At 47.0% G+C, this 23,458-nt stretch overlaps 2 protein-coding genes across 7 annotated transcripts in view; one reads left to right on the top strand and one right to left on the bottom strand.

Moving 5' to 3' along the window:
- LOC6500862 (furin-like protease 1) overlaps nt 1–23,458 on the bottom strand; it is a 109,349-nt gene that overhangs the window by 3,469 nt on the left and 82,422 nt on the right. For 5 of the 6 annotated variants that reach the window (XM_001954020.4, XM_032451915.2, XM_044714134.1 and 2 more), the window contains 8 exons: nt 6,584–6,829; nt 6,398–6,526; nt 5,466–6,340; nt 5,237–5,410; nt 5,059–5,177; nt 3,751–4,905; nt 3,061–3,227; nt 1,174–1,231 (listed from right to left, as the gene is read on the bottom strand). In XM_001954020.4, coding sequence (XP_001954056.2) covers nt 1,174–1,231; nt 3,061–3,227; nt 3,751–4,905; nt 5,059–5,177; nt 5,237–5,410; nt 5,466–6,340; nt 6,398–6,526; nt 6,584–6,829 — 2,923 coding nt within the window. The remainder of the gene's footprint in view (nt 1–1,173; nt 1,232–3,060; nt 3,228–3,750; nt 4,906–5,058; nt 5,178–5,236; nt 5,411–5,465; nt 6,341–6,397; nt 6,527–6,583; nt 6,830–23,458) is intronic. The other variant, XM_014911282.3, reaches the window with a different exon arrangement.
- On the top strand, nt 6,914–8,697 carry LOC6499724 (NADH-quinone oxidoreductase subunit D). Its single transcript, XM_001954022.4, has 2 exons — nt 6,914–7,194; nt 7,250–8,697. The coding sequence occupies exons 1-2, from the start codon at nt 7,014–7,016 to the stop codon at nt 8,626–8,628; spliced, it is 1,560 nt and encodes a 519-aa protein (XP_001954058.1). The 5' UTR covers nt 6,914–7,013; the 3' UTR covers nt 8,629–8,697.

Raw genomic sequence — 23,458 nt, 5'->3', positions numbered from 1 at the left:
TCTGAGTTATGGATAATGTTTTCGTTTTTAATTTTTTTGTTACAAAACTTGTTGTTTTTTTTTTTTTTTGCTCCTTAACACTAGAAACATTCCATTAGTCACTTAAATTTGGTTTCTCTACGTCGTCCTGGATTTCTTCGTTAATTACCTCCTCCTGCCCGTATTCAAGTTAAGTTTTAATTTTAAGAAACAGTCTTTTACTATGAACTCTAAACTGCAGTTGATCTTGCACTTGTGTCTTGTCGGCTGTGCTTCTCCTATTTCCCAAAAAAATCAAACGGGGCAACTCAAGCTATGGTGAAGCAAAAGTGAAAAGCAAAGCCTGTGACTACTTGGCTGGCTTGGGAATATCTGAAATATTGCATTATTAAGACAAATAAAGGAATAAGAAGAAGGTGGTACACACTCGGGGGAGCCTTGGTTAAAAAACGCAATTAAAAATGCAATATTAAAACAAATCAAACTAAACAGGCTTAAAAACACAATGAGACTGAACGAAAACAATCAAAAACGAATCGTACAAAATAAATTTCAACTAAACTCTTAAACATAGGGAATAAAGTATTGGCTTGTATCAGTGTATGTTCTTAGGATTGTGCGTATAAGTGTGTATAATTGCATATTGACTAAAATAAAACAAATTTAATTGTTTCCCCCCCCCCCCCACACATATAAAAGGAGGCTCAAATAAAGTAGCTGTTTTGTATTTTTTAGCCCTGCCACGCCTACATACGGGTGTGTTGTCTCTGTGTGTGTGTTAATCTACGCTTACCTTGGAATTTAACTACAAAATGTTTAGTATGTATTTATATTTTTGGACTTGCAGTGTTTCTTCCGCTCTCTTCTAGACTAAATTACTTTGTTTTTAGCTTTATTTTTATTTTTTTTTGCGTTTAAGTTCCTTTCACGTCCTGCTCTTTTGAATTCTTGTTCAGTTTCCATAAAACTTTTAATTGGAAATTCTTTGTTCGCTTTCTGTTTTTTGTTTTCGGTTTTTTGTGTTTTTTTTGTTACTTTGTTGCATTTTTTACACAGTTCAATTTTGTTTCTTTGCTTTTGCCAATCTCCTCTTGCATTTGTTGCTAAATTATCTAATTTTGTTCTTGTTGTTGTTGTTGTTGTTGTTTTTTAGGAAAAAGGCTTGAAAGATCAAAATAAATAGTAAAGACAAACCTAAGCACTTTCGATCGCTCCACTTAAGGCACGCGGCGGTGTTGCCCACATCGCCCACCTGCGAAGGATAATAAGAAGGATAATAGAATATATTATTAGATTTGGTGATTAAGCAATTCATTATATTTCTTTCCGTATATTAGTATTAAATGGCATCACTACGCATGTGAATTGAGAGCCTCGCCACATTAGAGCCCTTAAAAGTATGCTTCAATATTCAAGAGAATAATTTAATAACTATACCCGGTACTTGTAGTTCAAGAAAAGTTGTTGGAAACAATATTAAATCAGCATTAGAGACATTATACGACTCTTTAATGTTTCAAGTTTAAAGCCTGTTTTTGGTGTTTGGCTAGTCAGTGATTCCCTTAGTCCTGCCACAGTTCATTGCATGTTGCCGGTCTGTCTGGCATTTTAAGTACTTATGTGTGCGGCGGTATGTCTGGCTGCCTTTATTTATAGTTACCCCTTCCCAAAAAATAGTCCGTCTGTCTCGCTATCTGCTAGAAGCTAACATGCAATGACGTCGCGTGTTAGTACATCGAAGGAAAAGTGGCTGGAAAAGGGGCTTGGCGCGGGTCGGCTCGGCTCGGGGGCTTCCAAAGTGTTTGTTATGCAAAAAGTTTTTTCAGCCATCGCAGCAAGCGGTGCGACATAAAAAACTAAGGTCACTGCACTCGCCTTTATTACCGCACATTGCCTTCTGCTTGGCCAGTGGAAAAAAGCAAGCTTTTAAAGCACAATATGTGCCAAAAGGTTAAAAATTGCTGCCGGGAGGCCGGAGTGCACTTGAATAGAGCCCGGGCTCCCGGCAAATCTGAAACCGTAGGCAAAGTTTTCGAAAAAATCTGATTCTGTGCACAGTAGAGAAAAATCTCTTTTATAGACACTACCATAATAGTGTTTATTTGCAAGTGGGGAGCCTAAGTTGAATGAAATTCTCTCGGTGTGCGCCCGATGTCCTGCTGCCCCTGACAAAGGCAGTGCCTTGGCCCACTGCCAACGGGGCGACTATGGCTGCCAAAAGCGGAATTAAGATGCTGGCGCAGAAAGGCTCTGGAGAGGAGGCCCAGAGGAAGCGAGTGGAAATAGGCCGAAAGATAGCTGCTGACAGTGTATGCTAAGTATTTGCAAATTTATGAGCGCCATCGGGCGAGTCCTTTGCTTATTTTGGCGCCCCAGCCTCCTGTTCATTGGGGCGTGCAGGAAAATGTGTACATTAACAAAAAGGACATGCTGGCAAACATAACAAACCGAAACTGAAACTGAAACTGAAACTGAGGAACTGTAACTGGAACTCAGCTACCTGCCAAACGGAAAGCAATATAGATTGCAAAGCACTTTCACAGCAGTTTGGTAGCCACTGCCAATCAAGCTAGCCACATGCAAGCACGCTGAGTTGTGCCGCGATTTAGATTCAGGCTGAGATTTAAATTCCGACTCGGATGCGGGCTCTGATCACTACTCGAGTCCTCGCCGCCCGCCAAACCATCAACGAAGCACTGCAAGACCAAGAAATAAACAGAAAGCGCAGGCCAACGGGGCGGATGAGTAATATACAGGGGGGGTCAGAACGAAAGCCACTGGTGCGGAATAGTTGAGACGAATACTCGATGTGTGTGGGCGTGTGTGCGGGGTAGGATTATCAAAATAAATTGTTGGTGAATTTATCAGGATTATTGACTGCTGGGATAGAATTTTCAACTAAGTTTGATGGTTTTAAGTGAAGGCACTCAGCCTCACATCAATTCAGAGGCTTCCGTCTTTAAGTAGTTCCCACTGTACAGTATATGAGGATCCCCGATTCAGATATAAGCTGATACGTTTAGCGATTAACGGCTAATCATGCGGGTAAGAGGTTTGGCAGAGACTGGATGCGAGACTCACCTGCTGCATGTTCCGCCACTGGCCGGTGGAATCGTACTCGATGTCGTTGCGGGCCACTTCGTTGCCGTACATAGGGAACTGGTTCGCCTTGCGGGGGTGCTCCTGGTCGTCCGGCTGGGCGGGCGTTTCCGTGCCGTAGAATATCAGGCCCCATTGAGTGATTTGAGCTGCAACGCAGAGCAGAGAAGAAAATGTAGTTATTCGGCCGAGGGATTGATGGGAAGGCTGCTTTGAAAAAATCAAAATAAAATCAAAATATTCCAAAAATCAAGAATAAAAACAAACTGCGAACGAAAAATGGTACAAAATGTATGATATATTGCCGATTGCATCGCCAGGCAAACAACAAACAAGCCATGGAAGTGCCAATAAATCTGCGATATCAAGTGCCGAAAGCTAATCGCAACTTTCATCAGCATCGGGCAGGAGGATAAAAATGAAAAATAGTGTTGCTGGAAGCGCATTTCGGAGTTGCACTTTGATTGATGAAAGCGACAAGGATTGTGCCACTCAGTGCTTGGAAAACTGCAATCGCCAGCTCCAAAATGTATGAAAAAATACATAAAAGACTCAAGGGAAAGGGATTTAAAAAACTTAAATTATAAACTCCTTATTTTGTTACAAAAAACAGATTTAAAAGGAAATCATAAAACTTCAATAATAATCCGGTGTCTTTAAAAAGGTGGCTACCATTTGGTCCTGGGCCATCTTTCCGTTGACCCCGCGGCTCCTCGCGTTCTGGGGTGGCGTTCTCCACCTCCACGTCCTCCATTTGGATCTCCACCTGGGCGGCCGGACCCATGACCCCGGCGGCGGCCATCAGGAGTTGCTGTTTTTTAAGGATCTTCTGGTCGGGCAGGAAACTGCTTCCTCCCGCGGGCATGGCTGGCAGAATCGGTAGGCTTGCCATCGTTTGCGAGGGTGGTGGCACCGAGGGCGACTTTTTCGTGTTTCCCTGACGACTATTGCCACCCGTGGTGGGTCGGAAGAGTTCCACCTCAAACTGCTTGCCCTGCTTGGCCTGTTTTCCGGCCTTGCCCTTCGGCACGGTGCTTTCAAAGGGTTCCAGTTCGGGGAAAATGGCCTGAATCTTCTCGTAGCGCTCGAAGAGCTTCGGTATGCGAGAGTCTGACGACGAGGAGTTGCCCTCCTTCACCTGCTTGGCTGCCTTGGTGGATCCATTGGCCCCGCCACCGCTGCTGCCTGATCCAATCTCTCCCACCACCTTCCGCGGTTTCTCCTCAACGGCCTTCTCCCCAGAATTATTTTTTTGCTTCGATGATTGCACGTTGTTCCGATCCTGTTTGTTGTTTCTATTCTGCTGCTGTTGCTGGGAGATCCTGTAGTACTTGTTCTTGCTGGTGGTGCTCTGGGTGGTGGTGGTGCTTTGGCTGGCTTGCTCCTTGCGGTTCCCGGACTTTGCCTTGTTGCTGTTGCCGCCTTTGTTGCCCTTGTTGGGATTCTTCTCCTTGTTGCCATTATTCCCGCCCTTGGCATTGCCATTGGCACTGGGCTTGGCCAAGATTACGCCGTAAGTGGCCGATATCTGCTGGTAGCCCTGTTTGGGCGGTCCCGGATACAGCAGGGGATTGTTGGTCACGTAACTCGACTTGTTCGGCTGGGGAGGCACCTTGCCCAGGGGCGGGGAGTTGCCGAAGTTGTTGGGCGGTATGCGGGGGTACTGCGGCGAGTAGGCCTGGTGCAGATTGCTGGTGGTGCTGCTGGAGTTCGGGGTGGTGGCTGCCTCCGGGCCAATCGGCTTCGGCACCGAGATGGGGTCGTTGGGGTCGATGGCGTTCGTGGTGCCGTAGAAGATCAGCGACCATTCCCTGAGCAGGGCATGGCCTGTCGAGATTAGTGGGTTAGTGGTTCAAATGGGTGTTAGGTGTTCGGGTGAGTCGGTGATCCACAAAAGCGCAGCATGTAAAACGGTACGGGTTTAAGCATCGGTCTGGACAGCACTTGGTCTCGTTTTCATACAAAGCATAAAAGACTTACCCATGTAGCGACCCTCGTTGTGGATTTCCAGCTGCCACTTTCCACGTGGGGACTCGCCCCAGGTGTGCACTGACATAAATGGCCACTGGTTGAATCCGGAACGCGAATTGTCGTGGAGTCTGGAGCGGAATGGGGTCATTAGTAGGGCATTTAGGTCAAAGAACTAATAAGAACTCACCTGGATGTGAGCAGGGTAACGCTAGTGTTGGCTGGAGACCGGAGATACAGCTGGATATCTCCGCGTCTCTGGGAAGTGAGAGTGATCTTGGCCTGGACATGCTCCAGGTAATTGACCGACAGGCAGTGTTCGACAGTCAGCTGCAGGGTGATGTGTGTGTGAGGAGGTATGACCCTAAGGAAGAGAATCGGTTAATGAAACGAAAAATAAGTGCCGAAGTTCATCCTACTTGTCCGCATGGGGGGCATTGATCTCACAGCGCTGTTGCTCGGGAACTCTTTTCCAGGAGCGAGCCACGCGCACCATCTCGGCAGCGTCCATCAGGCCGTAGCCGAAGGAGTGGCTCACCCGCCGGCCCACCCCATTGCGCGACCAGCTGGGGTCCTTGAGGTTCGCCGGCTTGGCGGTGCGCACCACAATGTGCTGCAGGTCACGCCAGGTGAGGTTCTGGTTGGACTGCAGCACCAGGGCGGCGATGCCGGCGGCGAGCGGGGCCGACGCCGAGGTGCCCGTGTGGGAGACCGTGCACGAGTGGTGCAGGTCCGTGGTGACCACCTGCTTCTCACCCTGCCCGCCGCTGCTGTAGGTGGTGGCCAGCGTGGAGCTGCACTTCTCCGAGTACCACGGCACGTGGCCCTCCTCGGTGGCGCTGGAGATGGAGAGGGTCCAAATGGAGTTTGTGTAGCCGTCGCAGTTGCAGTTGTCCTGCTCCCGGCCTCCGTTGCCCGAGGCCCAGATGAAGATGCTGCCCTTGCCGCCACGGCCCTTGGTGGTGCCCTCGATGAAGGCCCGCGATGCCAGTTCTCCGGGTCCGTCCACTGTTTTGCCGTCATCATCGGGTCCCCACGAAGCGCTGTAGATGTCGATGTGCTGGGGGTTAAGGGACAGGGACCGTGCCTCCACGGCGTCCGTCACGTCTCCGTCCAGCATGCGTACTCCGCCGACACTGGCTCCATAGGCGATGCCCACGGCACAGAAGGAGTTGTTCGCGGTGGCAGCCACCTCGCCGGCACACCGAGTACCATGGCGGTTCGAGTCCGTCATGTCATAGTGCGGCATGGGATCATCGTCGTGGCTGTTAACGTCATAGGACGCCTTCCGATCCTGTTTTAAATTTATAATTTAATCGATTATTTGTTTAATTTGTTAAGTTAGGCTTACATAGTTTTGCTCAATGTCCGGATGATCGGACTCCAGGCCATCATCCAGGATGGTTACCACCACCCCCTTGCCAGTGATGCCTTGTTTCCAGGCTGGTATCACATTCATGTCCAGGCCACCGCCGCGATTCTACAGGGATTGGGATTACAATAAGGACGTTTCAGAATGCCGAGGATAACCACTTACCAGATACCACATTTGGGGCCACTTTGCATCGTCGAAGGACATGGCATCCACCATCGACATGGCACGCGAGGAGGTCCTGGAGGGTCGCATCCGAATGTAGTCCCTTTTGGATCGGGACTTGGCGCGCTGCTGCTTCGCCCAATGGACGCGGTCGTCCTCATCCAGGCGGGTCTGGTGGTGAGTGGCGGGGGAGAGGGACCGCTTCGAGACCTTGTGATGTGCGAAGTGATAGTGGTCGTCGAAGATCTAAAAAGGCAAATTAAGAAATGAACTATTTATTGATTTTATTACAAGAAAAATAAAATTCTGGGCTTGAGTAACCCTCGATTTTATTTTCTAAACAATGTAGCAGTCTCCTGACTTTATAGGGCGTAGAAGGTTATCGAAGGAAACTCTTTTGTTTACACTGCTATACTTAAATTTAGTAGAAATGGAGGGGATCCGCAAGCTGGCGGACAAGCTTTTCACTCCCAATGAGATCCGCCGCTTTCAGGCCTACAAGAGTCGCCTCAGTCAGAAGTATCTAACCGTGGAAGGTCTCAAATCCAATATCAAAAGAGCAGACTTTGGAAAAGTGTTTAGCTTTCGTTGGTTCTCCTCAAAAAAAGATGGTAATATTTTAAGAAACTTTAATAGAATCTCTAATAGAATCTTGAATGCTTGCAGAGCCCTACGAAGCCCCTAAGGAAAAGAAATGCGATCCCTCCTGGGAGGAGTTGCATCCCCCGGGGCCACCATATGAGTACCGAGACACGCACTTTTGGTACCCAGATCCCGAGCACCTGGCCGAGTACGCCAGCGTGGTAATGTATCCCACAGGCGACCAGTGGAAACAACGTCCCAAGTTCAGCGGCAAGCAGTTTCCGCCTGTGGATCGCACCTTCCGGACCAAGTTCATCAACTTTGGACCCGCCCATCCGGCGGCCCACGGGGTGCTCCGCATGATCCTCGAGCTGGACAACGAAACTGTGCTGGCGGCAGATCCGCACATTGGTCTGCTGCACCGAGGCACGGAGAAGCTGATCGAGTACAAGACCTATGTCCAGGCTCTGCCCTACTTCGACCGACTGGACTATGTCTCCTGCATGGCCAACGAGCAGGCCTACGCCCTGGCCGTGGAGAAGCTGCTGAACATCGAGGTCCCCAGGAGGGCCAGATACATCCGGACTCTGTTCGCGGAGATTATGAGGCTGACCAACCACACCATGGCGGTGTCCTCCTCGATTTTGGACTGCGGCGGCATTACCCCGCTCTTCTGGCTCTTCGAGGAGCGTGAGAAGCTCTACGAGTTCTCGGAGCGGGCCTCGGGGGCCCGCCTGCATGCCGCCTACTTCCGGCCCGGCGGCGTGGCCTCGGACATACCCTTGGGGTTCTCGGACGATCTGTATGCCTTTATCAAGCAGTTCTCCGATCGATTGGACGAGGTGGAGGACCTGGTCACCGACAACCGCATCTGGCGCATGCGCAACATCGGCATCGGCCAGATCTCGGCCCACGACGCCCTCAACTGGGGCTGCACTGGGCCCGTGCTGAGGGCCTGCGGCATCAAGTGGGATCTGCGGAAGCAACAGCCCTACGACGCCTACGACGAAATGGACTTCGAGGTGATGGTCGGCTCCAACGGGGACTGCTATGACCGCTACCTGGTGCGCATGCGGGAGATGCGCGAGTCCCTGAACATCATCTACCAGTGCCTGGACAAGATGCCCGAGGGCGAGATCAAGGTGGACGACCGGAAGATCTGTCCGCCCCAACGACGGGACATGAAGGTGGGAATGGAGGACCTGATCCATCACTTCAAGCACTTCTCGCAGGGCATCGTGGTGCCGCCCGGGCAGACCTACACGGCTGTGGAGTCGCCCAAGGGCGAGTTTGGCGTCTATCTGATTTCCGACGGCACCTCCCGTCCCTATCGCTGCAAAATTCGCCCGGCCTCCTACGCCCACCTCGCCGTGATGGCCAAAATGGCGCCCTCCCACTTCCTGGCCGACGTGGTGGCTATTATTGGTTCCCTCGACATTGTGTTTGGCGAGATCGATCGTTGAAGCGCCAACTGCTTGCTATCTTATGTATTTCATTTGCTCGTGAAAGTCTAATAAAGGATTAAAACAGAGCGTATATTGTTTGGCTACACGGAGAGAAGCACTTTGACTAGTTTGGCTTGCAAGCTGAAACAATTTTGTTGAATTTAAAACAATTATTAAAGTGCAGAATAAAATTACTAGCTGGCTGGCATTTGTCGTAATTAAAAATTGGTATTATTTGGGAATTTATGCAAAATTATTCAGATTTACTGACGCATAACGAAGGACGTAGGACGTAGGACGTAGGCTATGCGTGTACTCTGGGCATCCTGCATCCTGGGTGGAATTCCATTGTGCCAAATTCTTTGGTAAATTGCAATTTAGGCTGCTTGTGTGCGGGCTATTCGGCAACTACAATTACAATTAGTTGGCAAATAGCCGCTGACAGAATTAGTTATGGCGACTGCTGGTTCGTAAACTTTGTTAAATTCTTGTGGCCACCCGCAGAATGCCAGCTATCCTGGAAGGTGCAATGTGCAATGTTCTCCAGAACCAGCTCACCTTCCAGATACTGTTTGGTTTATTGACTGTTTTGTGGATGGCCAAAAATTTCCAAATGGCTGCTGCGTAATTGGAAGAATGTCCACTCACAAGCCCACTCACAAGCCCACTCACAACGAGGCATGCATCGCTCCCATAAACATCATTAAGGGCCCAACAGGGAGATTCCTGGGCCCAGGTAAGCGAAAAAGTATCCAACAAAATTGATGCACAAGTTGCAGGACAGTGCTCTGGCTCTGGAAAAGCGGAAAAGGCCCAACCACGCCCTGCATTTTTGCACATATAACATATATATGAAAGTTATATCCTGAAAACTCATATTTCTGTAAAATTCTCCACCTGGCAGAAACAGCCTTTGTTTTTTGCGGTGTGTGGTCTTCGTGGAACTCGAGCATATGAATGGCCCAGGACGATAGCAGAAGAGGCATATGTCTCCTTCTTTCGGGCCTCCACCCCGTGCCCCTCGTGGCACGGTTGGGCAAGTACTAAAATTTTAATTGCTGCCACTCTCTGCGTACGTGTCGCCCAGCGCTCAAAGCTCGTTTAGTTTTTATGCCCGTCGAGAGCTGTCCCCATCTCCCCATCTCCCCGCCCCCGACCCCCCAACTATTAAGTTTATTAATTTATGCAGCACACACACAGCCAAATACACACACGCACACACACCCGGATTTGTTTACTTGCTGCCTGCTCTTATGCATATGCAATTTTGTCCAACATTTTAATTGAGTTGGGTGGAAAGTTAAGTTAATACCTCGCAGACCCCCACAAGCCAGCACGCAGGGCCACCCTTCGGGTGTCTATATTTTAGCAAATAAAAAAAAAAACACATATGAAAAGGATCAGCAAGAGTCCTGCGAGGGCTGCGAGTTTAATTGTTTTGTTGCGGTTTCAATTAAAATTGACTTTTGCCACAGCGCTACTTGAATCAACCGTAAGAGCCAAATCGTAGTGGGGAGATAGACGCGCCACTTTAGAAGACCTTTGGTGGGAAGTCAAATATATATTTAAATAAATTGTAAAAAAAAAAAACCGCCTGCGGGGTGTACATAGCACACCTCATTTAATAAAAATTGTTGTACTTCCGCGTCAGTCAACTGAAGCGTTCTTAGCCGCAAGAAGCTAATTTTCTGGTGCATTTGTCTCCGACAACAGGCGGTGGCACAAAAAGGCAATAAAACCAGGGCCAACCATGGCTGGGAGCCACGGTCTGAGACAGGAGAGGGATATGTTAAGCTGTGAATAATGCCCTCCTCATGGCAGCTTTTAAAATTGTCAACAATTAAATTAATCAACTTGGGGTGACGTGTGCTTGGGCTGGGGGGTCATGGTTCGTCAAATGAAAAATGGGAGAATAAACATAGGTCCATAAAGTAAAAAATATCTAAAATTAAAAGCATGTTAAAAAGCAACAAACTATGCTCACATTTCAGTTCACTTTTAGCAAAAAACACGACTTGATTGTCAATGAAAGTGGTTAATTTTTTACAATCTCAAGAGTGGCCTGGGGTGGATCTGAAACCGGAACAGGACCAGAGGCACACTCTGAACCAGGTGACAGCCAGACAGGACGCAGTTCTCTATAAATATGTGTGCGCCATTTCATTAGCTGCTAATTAATTTAGTTCCCCGCAAGGAGGAAGTGCAGTTTGGATTTTCAATTAAGAGGGCGGATGGGAGCGGAAAAACGGCTGGAGGAATGAGAGATTTCCCCGGACCCGGGTTGAAAATATTACAGAGTGTTAAGAGCGATGACAGGTGCAGGTTGAGGGCCCGAAGCTCTCGGGGCACGGCTACAAAAAATACCACAAGAGCTGTTCCCTGTCACCCAGCGAGCTGTGAAAGATGTCAACGCCAACGAGGTTTCGTAAATGTGGAAAGTGGGGCCGAGGCTGTAAAAAGACCCCATGTCCCCAAACATTATTCAAAAAGAAATAAGGAAAGTTAAGACATGTCCCGGATACAATTCCTGTAAAATACGATTTAAAAGATAAAAAATACAAATTAAAAGACTATCAAATAATATTTTTATAACAGCTTGGATGGCAATAGCTACCAGGTTCGAAAAATTCCACCGACTGGCACTGCGAATGTGAAAAACCCTCCGCCCTCCACATGTCGAGCCGTTTGTCCAATCATTTTTGTGCCGAGTGCTTGCCATTTGCATATGGATATTGTATACACGGGCTGCCTTTTGTTCCCCTCATCAGCCACAACGATGCCATAAAAACCAGCGTGTTTTCCATGCCGCCTTCATCGCTGTAAGTTTTCCCCGCCGTTGCTGCCGCCTTTTGTTAAAATATTTATAGAAAATGGCGACAATTTGCGACAACCAATTGCAGGTCAGAGGCAAAGTTTTTCTCTCCACTTGGCTTCACGCACTTTGCATTGCATATTTATGGTTTTGTGTTTGCGGTCGGAGTGCTTGTTTTCCCGCCTGCCCCACCTGCCCCGGGCAAACAATAACACGTTACCCACAGGTCAAACTTCATCATGATCTTAGTGCATTAAGATTGAAATGGGTAGCGCGCAGAGTGGCCCCCGGCCCCATTTGTGGGTAAACAGAACTGTGAAAGCACTTTTCTGCATATGGCAGCTTTCCACAAAAGGTTGCCCCGAGGAAAAGTCATTTGGCCCCGGCCGGAAATCTCCTAGACACCAAAATACATAATTGTTTCCATGGGAGAGATTGTGCCCATCACATAGTTACCGTCAATATTTTCCTGCCCTTCTTTTCGCCTTTTTTTTTTGCCTGCCTATTTTTGCACTTCCAATCAGGTGGGTTTGGCCAACCCTCGGCAGTCGGCAGAGTGGCAAAGTGTCCCCTGTGGGGTAGCTGAATGCCAGATACAAGCCAAGGGTAGCAAACACGTAGTGCAGAAAATTAAATAAAGCAAGAGATCAGCTGGCGTCTGGGATCTGCCTGCGAGGCCTCCTTGTTCTTTATGGCTTTTGGGGGAGCAATACACATCTTTTCGCAAATCTTTATCCATCGGGGGTTGTAACGGACGGGACAAAAGGCCAGCCCTCACCCTTTGCCAGAGACCTCTGGACATCAAACTAAAAACGTCTTAATGCCGGAGGAAGATACATAGTTGATGGGAAATGATGAGATTGGAGGTTTCAGGTTTCGGCACAGAGCACAATTTCGATTTAAGAGCGACTTCCCCCGCGCTGTTATTGATTTATTGCTTTCGTGATTTACATTTCAGTTGCAGGCGATACCTTTCTTAAATGAATGCGGTAATGTCATTGTAAACAGTTTCATGGTTATGCACTGCATACCCCATTCAACGATTCTGTTGTTCGAAATTAATTGAAAGCGCAACAAAAAATCATTTTAAATTATGCGTCAAGGGTGGTTGTGAAATATTAATGGCTCTGACAACAGGAGCCCTTCCCAACGGCAACAATTGTGTTTTAAATTCAATGGAATCGTTATACTATTTGCGCGATTCACATTTCCCATTAAACCGGGCGGCACATGGATGAAAATTAATATTCCAAACGAATTAACAATTACAGCCATTACGTTTAATTGATAAACGATCAAAGTCCCAGCATCCCAGCAAGTGCCCTTCAATCTGACTCTCAATCTGTCGGGTCCTTTTTTGACCCATCAAAGACGCATCGCATCGCTCCGGAGGACGCATCCGGAGGAGTGATGGCCACCGAGTGGCCACTCGTCTCGAAAAGTTGTTGAACAAAACACAAGAGCTCTGGCTCAGCTGGCAGCCGGGCAAACAAACGACATCCGAATCCCACTTCTGCCTTTTAAAATATGTACTTTCGTAATATATGGCAGGGCGGAATTTGATGAATCACTTTCAGGGCAGCCAGAGTTTCGTTTTTAAAGTACTTTTGCCCTTCTTTTTTGCCAACGTCGGCTCATCCGCTGGAAAAAGGAGTGACGTGAGCGGCAATTTAATAAGCAAATAAAATAAATCCATGGCCTCCTTGGCCATTTGCATTCTGAAATAAGCCGTGCATGTCCTTTGGCCAACAGTTCGAAGGGCAGGCAGTCCAAGTATTCCGATCAAAAAATTATTTAACTTATGTTTATTGGAGCATAGCTGTCTGAACTCTTTTGACAAAAAGTACGTTCCCTTGGGCTTAAAGCTGAAAAACATCTTCAAGCTAGACCACGAAAACCACCATTCTGGATAATGAACACCCCATTCTCTGGGTGAGGGAGTGCATTATGGTTTTCTGGGTCTTCATTTTTGGAACTCGGCAGTCAGCACTTGGCAGAGGCTCATTAACAGCATACGAATTGCATTCACAGCTTGCCTCATCAAGACATCCATCGAGTTCGTCGAATCGACAGCTCTCGGAGCTCCAAATGCAATCGAGGAATTTCCAAATATTTTTGCATTTCAATTGGCAACATCAGCACGGGCAAAGGATTAAGGGCCAGCGCGTCGGATGCGAGGGGTGCAGTGGCATTGCACTGCCCTTTGTTGAGAATGGATTGCACTTGTTGTCTGTTGTCTGGCTCTGGCTCTGGCTCTGGCTCCGGCTCTGGTCCTGGCCCACTCCCCATTCCGCAGAGCCCGTCCAGCGACCGACTGATGCCGATGATGGCCCCATTTGCTTGAGTAATGATGCCACTTGCTACTGCTGCTTTAGTCCCTCGAATCAGCCCATTCAGTTCCCCAGAAAATGCAGCCGGAATCGATTTAGTGAGCCCGCCTTAACCCCTTTGTCCCTGAGCCCGCATCCGAAACCGATTCTCAATCCAAATCCGAGTCCAAACGAATTTCCACATCTTCCGGACGCTGCCTTTTAGTTTGTAATGAAATGCGAAATTTGTTGCCGTTGCAGTGCCGTTGCCGCTCGTCGATTTCTTTTGTCTCTTTGGGAAATCAAATTGATTCGTTAGGTTGGCAATCTGTCGCTTGTTAGGCCAAATTGATTGAAATTAGGTTCTGCCTGGCCCGATCCCGGGCGGGGCGGTTTTTTGTCTAGGATTTGTAGCCTGGTAATTGCTTTCTCCCCCAGCCCCTCTCCAACTCATTAAAGGCGCTCCAGAGGAATGCAATACCCCGTGACTGCTCCCCACAAGCGCAGCAATGCAATATGGGAGAGGTATTCGAGAAATTCCACATTCTTCAAATGCTTCCACACATGAACCAGAGTGGGGATTCCGAGGGGGCCACTATTATACCTCAGAGTCAGAGCCAGAGCTGCCAGGTAGAAAACGGCATGCGAATGCGTAAATGAGGAAAAGGTGAATATTTTTATAAATAACTCAAATGCCAGTGAGGAAATTTACGAATAATTCTTAAGAAATATGCTTTCCCTTACGTCAGATTTATAGAATTCTTGGAGCTTTCAGCTTTTTGATGATTATTTCATATACGAGGGTGTTAAAAAAATATCAGCTTGGAAGTAGAAGAAGAGCAACTAAGTTCCGTTAGTCAACTTGTTAGTCAAATTAAAAGCGTTTTCATGAAGCCCCATACGGAATCTACACCATAAATAGGTTCATTTTTAAAAGCACTCTATAGGAAAATTCACAAAAAATTAGTTCAAAAATTTGATCCGAGGTTTTAATGCAGTTTGATAGAGAATCGATGTACAAAACGATAGAGGTATTCCGCTTGATGATCGGATGAAAAGTGGCCAAGAAGTGGCCATCGCTGTGGAGCCCATATGCGGCTCCCAGGCTCCATTTTCAAAGGAGCCCCATGGGAAAAAATTTACAAAAAATGGATCCAAAAATTTGATTCGAGGTTTTAATGAAGTTTGATAGAGAATCGATGTTGAAATCGTTTAAGGTATTCCGTTTAATGATCGGATGAAAATTGACCAAGCTATGGCCATCGCTGTAGAGCCCATATGGTGTTCCCGGGAATGTCCACATTTTCAAGGGGGTCCATGGGAAAAATTTACAAAAAAAGGATCCAAAAATTTGATCCGAGGTTTTAATGCAATTTGATAGAGAATCATTGTACAAAACGATAAAGGTATTCCGCTTGATGATCGGATGAAAATTGGCCAAGATATGGCCATCGCTGTGGGGCCCATATCCCGTTCCCAGGCATAGCTCCATTTCCAAGGGAGTCCATGGGGAAAAATGCCCAAATGGATTTCAATGTCATTTCAATGGGAGTGGGTAGATATCCCTTCTTGAAAGACTTCTTTGAAGAACGTGGAAGAGTTAAAACGGCTCGTCTTTTTGCGGGTTAACTTTTCTGACTTGTTTTCGCAGTTTTCACCACGTTCCTCCGACTGCTGGCACTACTTTCGTAGCCACTGTCGATGGGGCCGTGACACAAATTGACTTCGACAGCGGGAAAAACAACATCGGGCACAGCTCAGGTGGGTGGCCGGCTGGCGAAGGCGGGAGGAGCCACCGCCGAGTGGAGGATATATATTGCCAACATATACAAGTCCAATAACAATAATCATAAATACACAATACGGGGAGTTGACTGGCGGACTGCTAGCACGTGTCAATGCAGGTCATGGGTCCTCCGGCCAACCTGCTGTATTTATGGGGAACCACGCGTGTTCAGGCCAGGTCTGGGGCTTCTACTTGACTCCCCACTTTAGTCTGAGTGCTCTTTTGGCTCTCTGATGTTTCCTCGTGGGAATTCTGTGTGTGCCGCTTGCAACATAGCTACCGAGCTAGGAATTTGTACAATTGCTAATGGTGCTTGGAGGGCCCATGCACGGCATTCCCTTCCTGCTGCTGGAACGATAAGTTTCGCTTCTCAAAGAAGTATCTTGAGTAGCCCAACAATGAGAAGGCAATTTGTTTCAGCCCTAAAAGGCTGCAGAGTAGTTTCAAAAGAGTGTAATTAATTTCTGGCTGAAAACTTTTCATAAATTCGCCTTTAGTGAGTCCTAACAACATCTTCTCTTTGAAAAGTTTAAATAATTAAATTCATATTTTTAACTTTTTATAGAAAAACTCCCGTTCTGAAGAATCGATTCATACTCCACCAAACTTTGGTTATTTTTACTGCGGTATTTTAAAACGCTTAAGAACGAAAAAGAAACAAACCTAAAAGCTGAAGGAAAATTTGCATAAAGTCTGGTAATTTTTTGATTTTTTCAAGAAGTTGTTCCGACGAAGGCTCTTGCCTTGCTCCCCAGAAGTTAAATTACTTTTAACTTATACGTGGGTGGGAAAGTAATTGTTAGTGGAGCAAACGCCAAAAACTTTGCCGACAAAGGCGCAATTAACGGGGAAATAAAAATAAAACAGCTTCCACAAGCGAACTGCATTTGATTCCTTTGATTCGAGTGTCGAATCAAAAGAGGAATCAAAGATTTAATCTCGGGGCAAGATTGAAAAACTTTGTATCCAGAAATAGCAACCCCCAACCCCCAATCGGGCAAATTTTCATCAGTTGCATAAGTTTTCCTTTTTCTAGCATATTGCAAATCATCGGCACACTCCCTCGCATCCCTGTTTTCCGGGGAAACATCAAATGAAACCATCAAAGTGCAAATGCGAAACAAATTGCGAATTGGCAGCTGTGGGTGGTGGGCGGGGTGGCGCGCTGGAAATTATTATTGAAATGCATTAATCAGAATTTGTTGAGGTGCTTTGTTTCTTTCTTTCCGATTTTGTGTGTGTTTTGGGGTAGTTCCCTGCCCTGCGAGCGGAAAACTTTGCCCAATAATGCAATGCCCGAGGAGCGAAATATAAATTTATTTGCCGAGGGTGGATTCACGAGTATTTGCCCAATTTTGCCCTCGGGCTGTGGGACTAGTAATATGTTTGCTCTGCTCTCCGGAAACCCACGGGGGATCCATAATTTTGTCTATTTTATGCTTTGAAACGGAATATGAATTTATGGATGAATGAAACCGACGTGTTATCCCGATCCATTATCCTTTATGAGTTAATTAAAATCGCTTTCCCAACAAAGGCCACCTTTCGGAAAACGGGGCAGACAGATCAGATATCGGAGAACAAAAAGTAGCCATGTATTACAGAAACAGGATTCTGCCAAAGGATTAAAGATACAAGCTGTTATTTGTTAATGAATAATCACATCCTGGGGACCATCCTGGCCCCAGTCTAGATGAACCAGCTGTGCTCCTCCTTCAAGCCTCATGCCTGATAATAAAATATTAAAAATGTGGGGAAATTGTATTTAACAGCCGAGTGCTGAGAATGCGGAAAAGAAACGAATGTGAGTGATGGGAAAAGTTATCCGAGCAGTGGAAGGGCGGAAATTTATGTTCGTGTAAGGGACATGGGGCGAAGGCCCGGGATGTGGAAAACTTAAGGAGAAAGCTGGCAAATGGGTGGAAAAGCGCGATAGGGACGGACGGCGGAGTGCATATGGAGAATCTGGGGCGCTAAGGGGAATTTAATGAAGCAAAAATCGAGGGAGTCCGCCCCTAGCAGCCGCACACACAAGCACTTAAAACATTGTCAACAGCAACTCACAGGCGCGTCGAGTTAACGGCTCTCGGTTTCGGCGGTTGTTCCACTCACAACCGCCACCCACTCCTTGGCGCTTGCCGATGCAGTCCTAGTTTCGCAAACTAAACTAAAACACAAGTTCGAGGAGCTCGAGGTGAAAGGGGGACTGTAGGGGCGACCTGTCAAGTCAAATGCCAAAAAAGAGCGCCGAAGAGGGTGCCTCCCTGCCTCCCTGCACGGCAACGACAGCAACAATTTGTTGCATAGTTGAGGCGACGCGCTGCCAGTCTAAACAATCGGCGAAAGTTGTGCGTGTGCTGGCGTGGAAAACGCGGTCGGAGCAGGGCACCCCACATGCCGCCCCTCGAGTCGATTCCATCCATTCCGTGGCGGAGAATAAAAAGCTGCTGCTGCAGTTGGTGTTTGTGTGTGTTTACAGGGATTTCAATTTGCAGGATGGCAGTTAATAGCCCGAAGACGCGGCACTTGAAAACTTCCAATTTAAAGTGCTCCGTAAACAGTCTTCGGGACGGACAGGTGAACCCGTTGTTGGCCCGGCCAATTGAGTTTAAATATTATATTTCAGGGTGCTCTCGGCCTGTGGTAATTTCTGTTTAAGCTGCTTGCCCGCCCCGAGTCTGCGAGTGGCACAATTATCTCGTTCAGCTGTCAGTCCCTCACTCATATGGCCAAACGCGCTTCGCGGCCCCCAAGCTACAAAGCATTTGATCCTCCAGCATCCTCGCCACTAACTCGGCAACAATACACCTGGGCGAGTAAGGCTGCCGCTTGGCAGGTGTGAAATACGTGCGTTGTTTAATTCAAAACCGAAAGTTGCATCCGCGAACATCCTGGCTGGGAACTATGCGAAGAAAATGCAATGCGCAACATTTTAACATAGTTTATGTGGGGCACACACACACACGCACACACACACACACTCACAGCCAGATATCAACACAGGATACACTGCAGCCCACACTAGCACACGTGCAAATTGTGTGTTGCATATTTTGTGGCGCTTGAAAACATTTTTTTATGGCAATTTGCCAGGCGAACGGAGCTGGAGACCAGCAATGCACTTGCACACAAAAACGCATTGTTGTGGTAGAACAGAGCAGCTACACTTGAAACAAATGCTTGTAGTTTAAACTCTCTAAAATAAATTGTTTTCACAAACAAGATAGTGTTGAAATTTACAATAAACTAGTTCTATTTTAAGGTTAAATACTTTGAGTTGAGCAGACCCCTCTTTGAAGAAGTGTAGAATGAAACTTAGAAGGACACTCTTTAATACCTGACCAAGTTGGCTCGCCTGGCTGGCTTGCCTTGCCTTGCCTTTGCCTTGAACGCATTTTCCACACATGTTAAGTGCATCCAGGCCCGCCCCTTTCGTCCTGCCAAGCTGCCCCTTTCTGTTGTTCAATAAATAGCTGGCACCATGTCCAGTCTCCGTCTCACATCCTGAGGCTGGATGCCGTCCAGTCCCGGTCCTGTGTCGTTCGCTTTCTTTGTCCGCCATAAAAATGTCCGAAAATGTTGCATACTTTCTCTGGGCTTCTCTGGTGTTGCCTCAAGTGCTTGCCACAGTTTCATGCGCTTTTTACGACACTCCCCCCCGCTTCTCCAGTCCAACTTGGGCCGTTCAAAGGCATAATTTGACAGCAAATTGTTCAGTTTATAGTCAGGCACTAAATATTCTTTCAACTTTCGGCTGTCGACCAGAAATGGGCGGCCTCCATGCAAAGTACACATATTTCGCATGCGATGTGCCCGCATTTTCTCATTCTCCATCACCTAGATGAACGAAAAACTTGCTTGTATTCCAGAACTTCCTTTGCTCCATAATGCAACAAAGTTGGTCCTGGATTAGGAGCAGAATGCGCACACCATCCCAGCCAGACAGGAGACGTAATGGCCAAATGAGTTTCATATTTTTGCTCCCTTCGTATCAGGCATACTGCACAGGAGCTGGATGAAAAATGTCTTAATTCGCACAAAATTTCACTCGACCTAAGCGGATTGTCCGACTGAGCTGCCAGCGGCGAATGCCATAAAGTTATTAGATTTTCAGACTTACTAATTAGTTTCTCATACGTGGTTGGGCTCCTGTGGTTTGGATAATTGTGGTTAAATGATAACATTTCAAGTTAATGCGAGTGTCTGACTACCTCCATGGGGGGACTTACGAACTTTAGGTTTAAATACTTTCGGGATAGAAGATATTTCGAGTAAAATTAATACCATTGGGCTTTAGTTCCGTTAAATATAAAACGAGCTGCTGTCCCGCCAACCCAGTTATCCTTTCGGGTTCCATGATACCATCTAACTCGGTCACCCCGTCCGAAAAACAAAGCGGAATCTTCCTCCACCTGACTGTAATTCCGCTTAAGACCCCATGTTGGTACATGTATATGAAACTCATATTCCTGGTTCCGGTCAAAATCAGCAAATTGCAGTGGTCTGCTCCGGCCCTAGCCCGCCCAAACTCTGCCCATTTTTCCGTGCAGCTGTAGCAGCTCGAAAGCCCAAAAGGACTTTCAGGTAATTTGAACTAACACAACAGCGTCAAGTCGGGGCGCCGCAGTCTGTGTCTGGGTGGAGGAGGGTCCTTGGCATCCCCCCGCCCCCCTCCACCATCTGTCTCTAGAGCTTGCTCTTCCTCTCTCCGCTTCCTGCCGAGTGGGTCAAGAGGACCCGACCCATCATATTCCATTTGGTTAACCAAAAGTTACGTGCTTGGGTTTATTCCACTTTTTTTGTTTCTCGCTTTTCTCTGATTTCCCCCTCACACTTAGTTGTGTTTTTCTTTTTTGCGAATGGCTCTTGGCTCTTGGCCATGAAACAATTTTGGCGCGATCCTTGGCGCTATGCAACGCATTATTTGCTTTGGATTAGCGCTCCTCCTGTCCCGCTTCCAAGCTCCACAGCCCGGGGCACTCGGGCGTGTCATATAAATTAGCAACAATGAAGAAATTGCAAAATTTACGAGTCCCTCAGGTCGGGAGTGCGTGTGAGTGCCAGACAAAGTCCTTTCTTCCTTCCGTCATTCAATGAATGTATTTTTAAAAATGTCTGCAGGGGATTAATAAAAAAATTCAGTGGCCAGAGGGTGTTTGCATCCGTGGGATGGGGCGGGAAATGAACTGGGAGAAAAGATTGAGTTCGTAGAATCCATCTCCATGCCCCATGTTGATGGCAGTTTCTCTCAGTGCGCCTGTTTGGCCTGTGGCTTTTGCTCGTTATTGCCCGCTAAGGTTCACCGAATCGAGCCGCAAAAAAACGGAGAATGTCTGCAAATTTTTCGCCCCGTCCGGACTGTATATATTAATTGAAAGTCGCTTTTCAGCAGCGGTTTTAACAGCCCTCAACCTCTGCCCCGTTTCCCGATCCGATCCGGCCTGTTATGCCTGTGTTTTTTCGCTCCTCAGCCGGGTCGGGTCTGTGGATTTTATGGTGCATTCGATGAAAGGTAAACATATCAGCGGATTGTGTGGCTAGCTTTGCTTGGGCTTTATAGGCTGAGGGCTCTCGGAAAAAGCATATAAATGAATAAATGGCTTGTACGCTCGCACCGACTGTTGAAATAAGCCGAGAGCTGGCTTAGTTGTTGAGGGACTAAGATAACATTGTTATCTTAATTATCTGGACTTTGTAGATACACTTATGGATCTGGGAACACAAACACCACCGTTTTCTTTCCCTCCTGAACCAAAATATGCACCTAACAACATCTTTAATTAAGTAAACTTTTGCAATCTGAAATCTGTACCCTTCGTAGCCTGCGGCGGCCTCAACTTTACCTGAAACTTAATTAAGTAACTTACGAATATGTCTAGTTAGCCGAAATTGTTCAACATTCGGGCTGCGGCTTTTATAAGTTCTGCCCCCCGGTGTCCCAGACACCTGGGGCCCACATTAATTTCCATTAGCGATGTGTTCACTCTCCTCGAACCTCAGAAACGGAGAGGGCCAGTGGAAAAAAAAATGAAATGAAGGTTTATTACGCTTACGTTTTATGGTAACAATTGAGCATCACTTGACTGGGACTGGGAGTGGGACTGGGGCTGGGAGCCAAGGATACTAGCCACACGTGCGGGGTACTCGGCACGGTACTATACATTATGTAGTAGATACTCACACAAATCTAATTAGTCAAACCCTACTTAGGCGGGGGCCCTTGGACCATGGACCGTTAATGGCCCTGAAGTGGCCATAAAAAATGGAGGACGACAGCGAGAGGACCAACTTTGTCAATCGGCTTTGTCGAGCGAGGAATAGAATGGGGGATAGATTTTACGACCGAGCCATTGCAGTGAAGTCCCTCCGAAATGAGTTGCACGCAGGCATATTAAGTATGCCACACATTGGGCCCCGCGTTGTGGAATAAGAGAAAAAACCGACATGAATTTAATTAATTTTGTTATACCGACTGTGTTTTGCGAAAATCCCGACGTTGAATTTGTCCAGGAAGCGGAAGTAGCCGAAAAAATGTTAATTGGATTTCCGCTCTCTGCTTTCTGCTGTGCTCCCGTTATTAATTATGCTCTGCATGTGTTGGCTTTATTCTGGGGCGCCCCCTGGGTTATGGACGCTTATTCTTCTTCGAAATAAATTATTTGAACGATAAGACTTTCCGTTTCTGTTTATTTTCACCCTTTTGTTTGTTTCTTTCCGGTTCGAAGAGTAACTTTTTAATTAGAATTAAATTCGCAGCAGACCGATGAGCGATACCCCGGAGAGACGTCCCGCTTGGGGACACCGATTCCAGGACATCAAACTTGTCGCACATGCATAATTCTATTAGCCGGCCGGGCAAGAGGTCAACTCGAGAGACCAGGCACATGCCGAAAAAGAACCAGAACCAAAACTGTAACATAATTCAATTTATTTAACAAATTGACTGCCACAGCCTGGCCGGCTCAAGAGTCTCGAGGTCCTCGAGCGTGGGCGCGTGTGTGTGTATAACATATGCAAATTGAGAAATCGCTTAGGCGAGTATTTTCGCCAGAGCGGGTGGCGCTGGGCCGGGCTGGGCGAGAGTGCCAGGAGCTCGCTTCCAAATAATTGCTATGTAGAACAGGAACGAAATGCGAGGCCAGGGGTCCGTTCAGTACATAAATCATATGGGGAAAAACTGCCAGAAATTTATGTGGCAGCCAAGTTGCTGGGAGAGCAACTTTGGACGAAATTCGCCGAGTATTTCGAAAATGTGCAAATGAATTTCTCCTTTATTTTGAACCCCTCTATAAGCAGCTTAATTTCCAGGAATCGCTACGAGTAACATTTAAAAGAACGCTTTAGACAAAAGACTCTGTACTTTCTTTACTTTAAAAACAAGACAGATTCTTGTGATTAAAAAGAAGCAAGGCTTTAAACAAAAAGACTACGGCTAGGCTTGAGTAAGCCCTCTGCGCCCAAAACTTTCTAACACTCACACTGTCTATGTGCTGAAATATTTATGCCCGCACGACAAAAGCAATAACACTAACAGTTACAATAACAACAGGCTGCAGGAACAAGAAAATGGCCAGAAACAATATGGCCGAGGGGGAGAAAAAAGGTTAAATCGTAGAGCGTGCAGTGAGACAGTAGCGAAGGGACGAAGGGAGAGCGGAGTAGAGACACGCCATTTTGGCCTCACTCCGAGGCAGAGGGCAGGGCCACCCTTCTCCTGCCGTAAAGGACACATGGCGCATTGGTCTCAAACAAAAGGCAGTTAGTTTTTGACTTTTGTATCCCAGAAAGCCCTTTTTCGGCATGCCAGGGTAGCAGGTGATGTGATACTATGATACTGGCATGTAAGTATTCCCATGATACTGATAGATCTTTCCAATTATGATGATGTGATCTTTAAGATATTACCTGTTTAATAGTTACTGCTATTTATCAATAGGTATC

The sequence above is a fragment of the Drosophila ananassae genome, chromosome 2L (genome assembly GCF_017639315.1).
Source record: "Drosophila ananassae strain 14024-0371.13 chromosome 2L, ASM1763931v2, whole genome shotgun sequence".
Lineage (NCBI taxonomy): Eukaryota > Metazoa > Arthropoda > Insecta > Diptera > Drosophilidae > Drosophila > Drosophila ananassae.
The sequence above is the reverse complement of the archived record's forward strand: the minus strand, read 5'-3'. Positions and strand labels throughout refer to the sequence as shown.

Bases quoted from the DNA above. Each gene is read 5' to 3' on its own strand.
- LOC6499724 (XM_001954022.4), top strand. From the start codon at position 7,014: ATGGAGGGGATCCGCAAGCTGGCGGACAAGCTTTTCACTCCCAATGAG. The intron at 7,195-7,249 runs GTAATATTTTAA...GAATGCTTGCAG, and splicing joins GTTCTCCTCAAAAAAAGATG to AGCCCTACGAAGCCCCTAAG.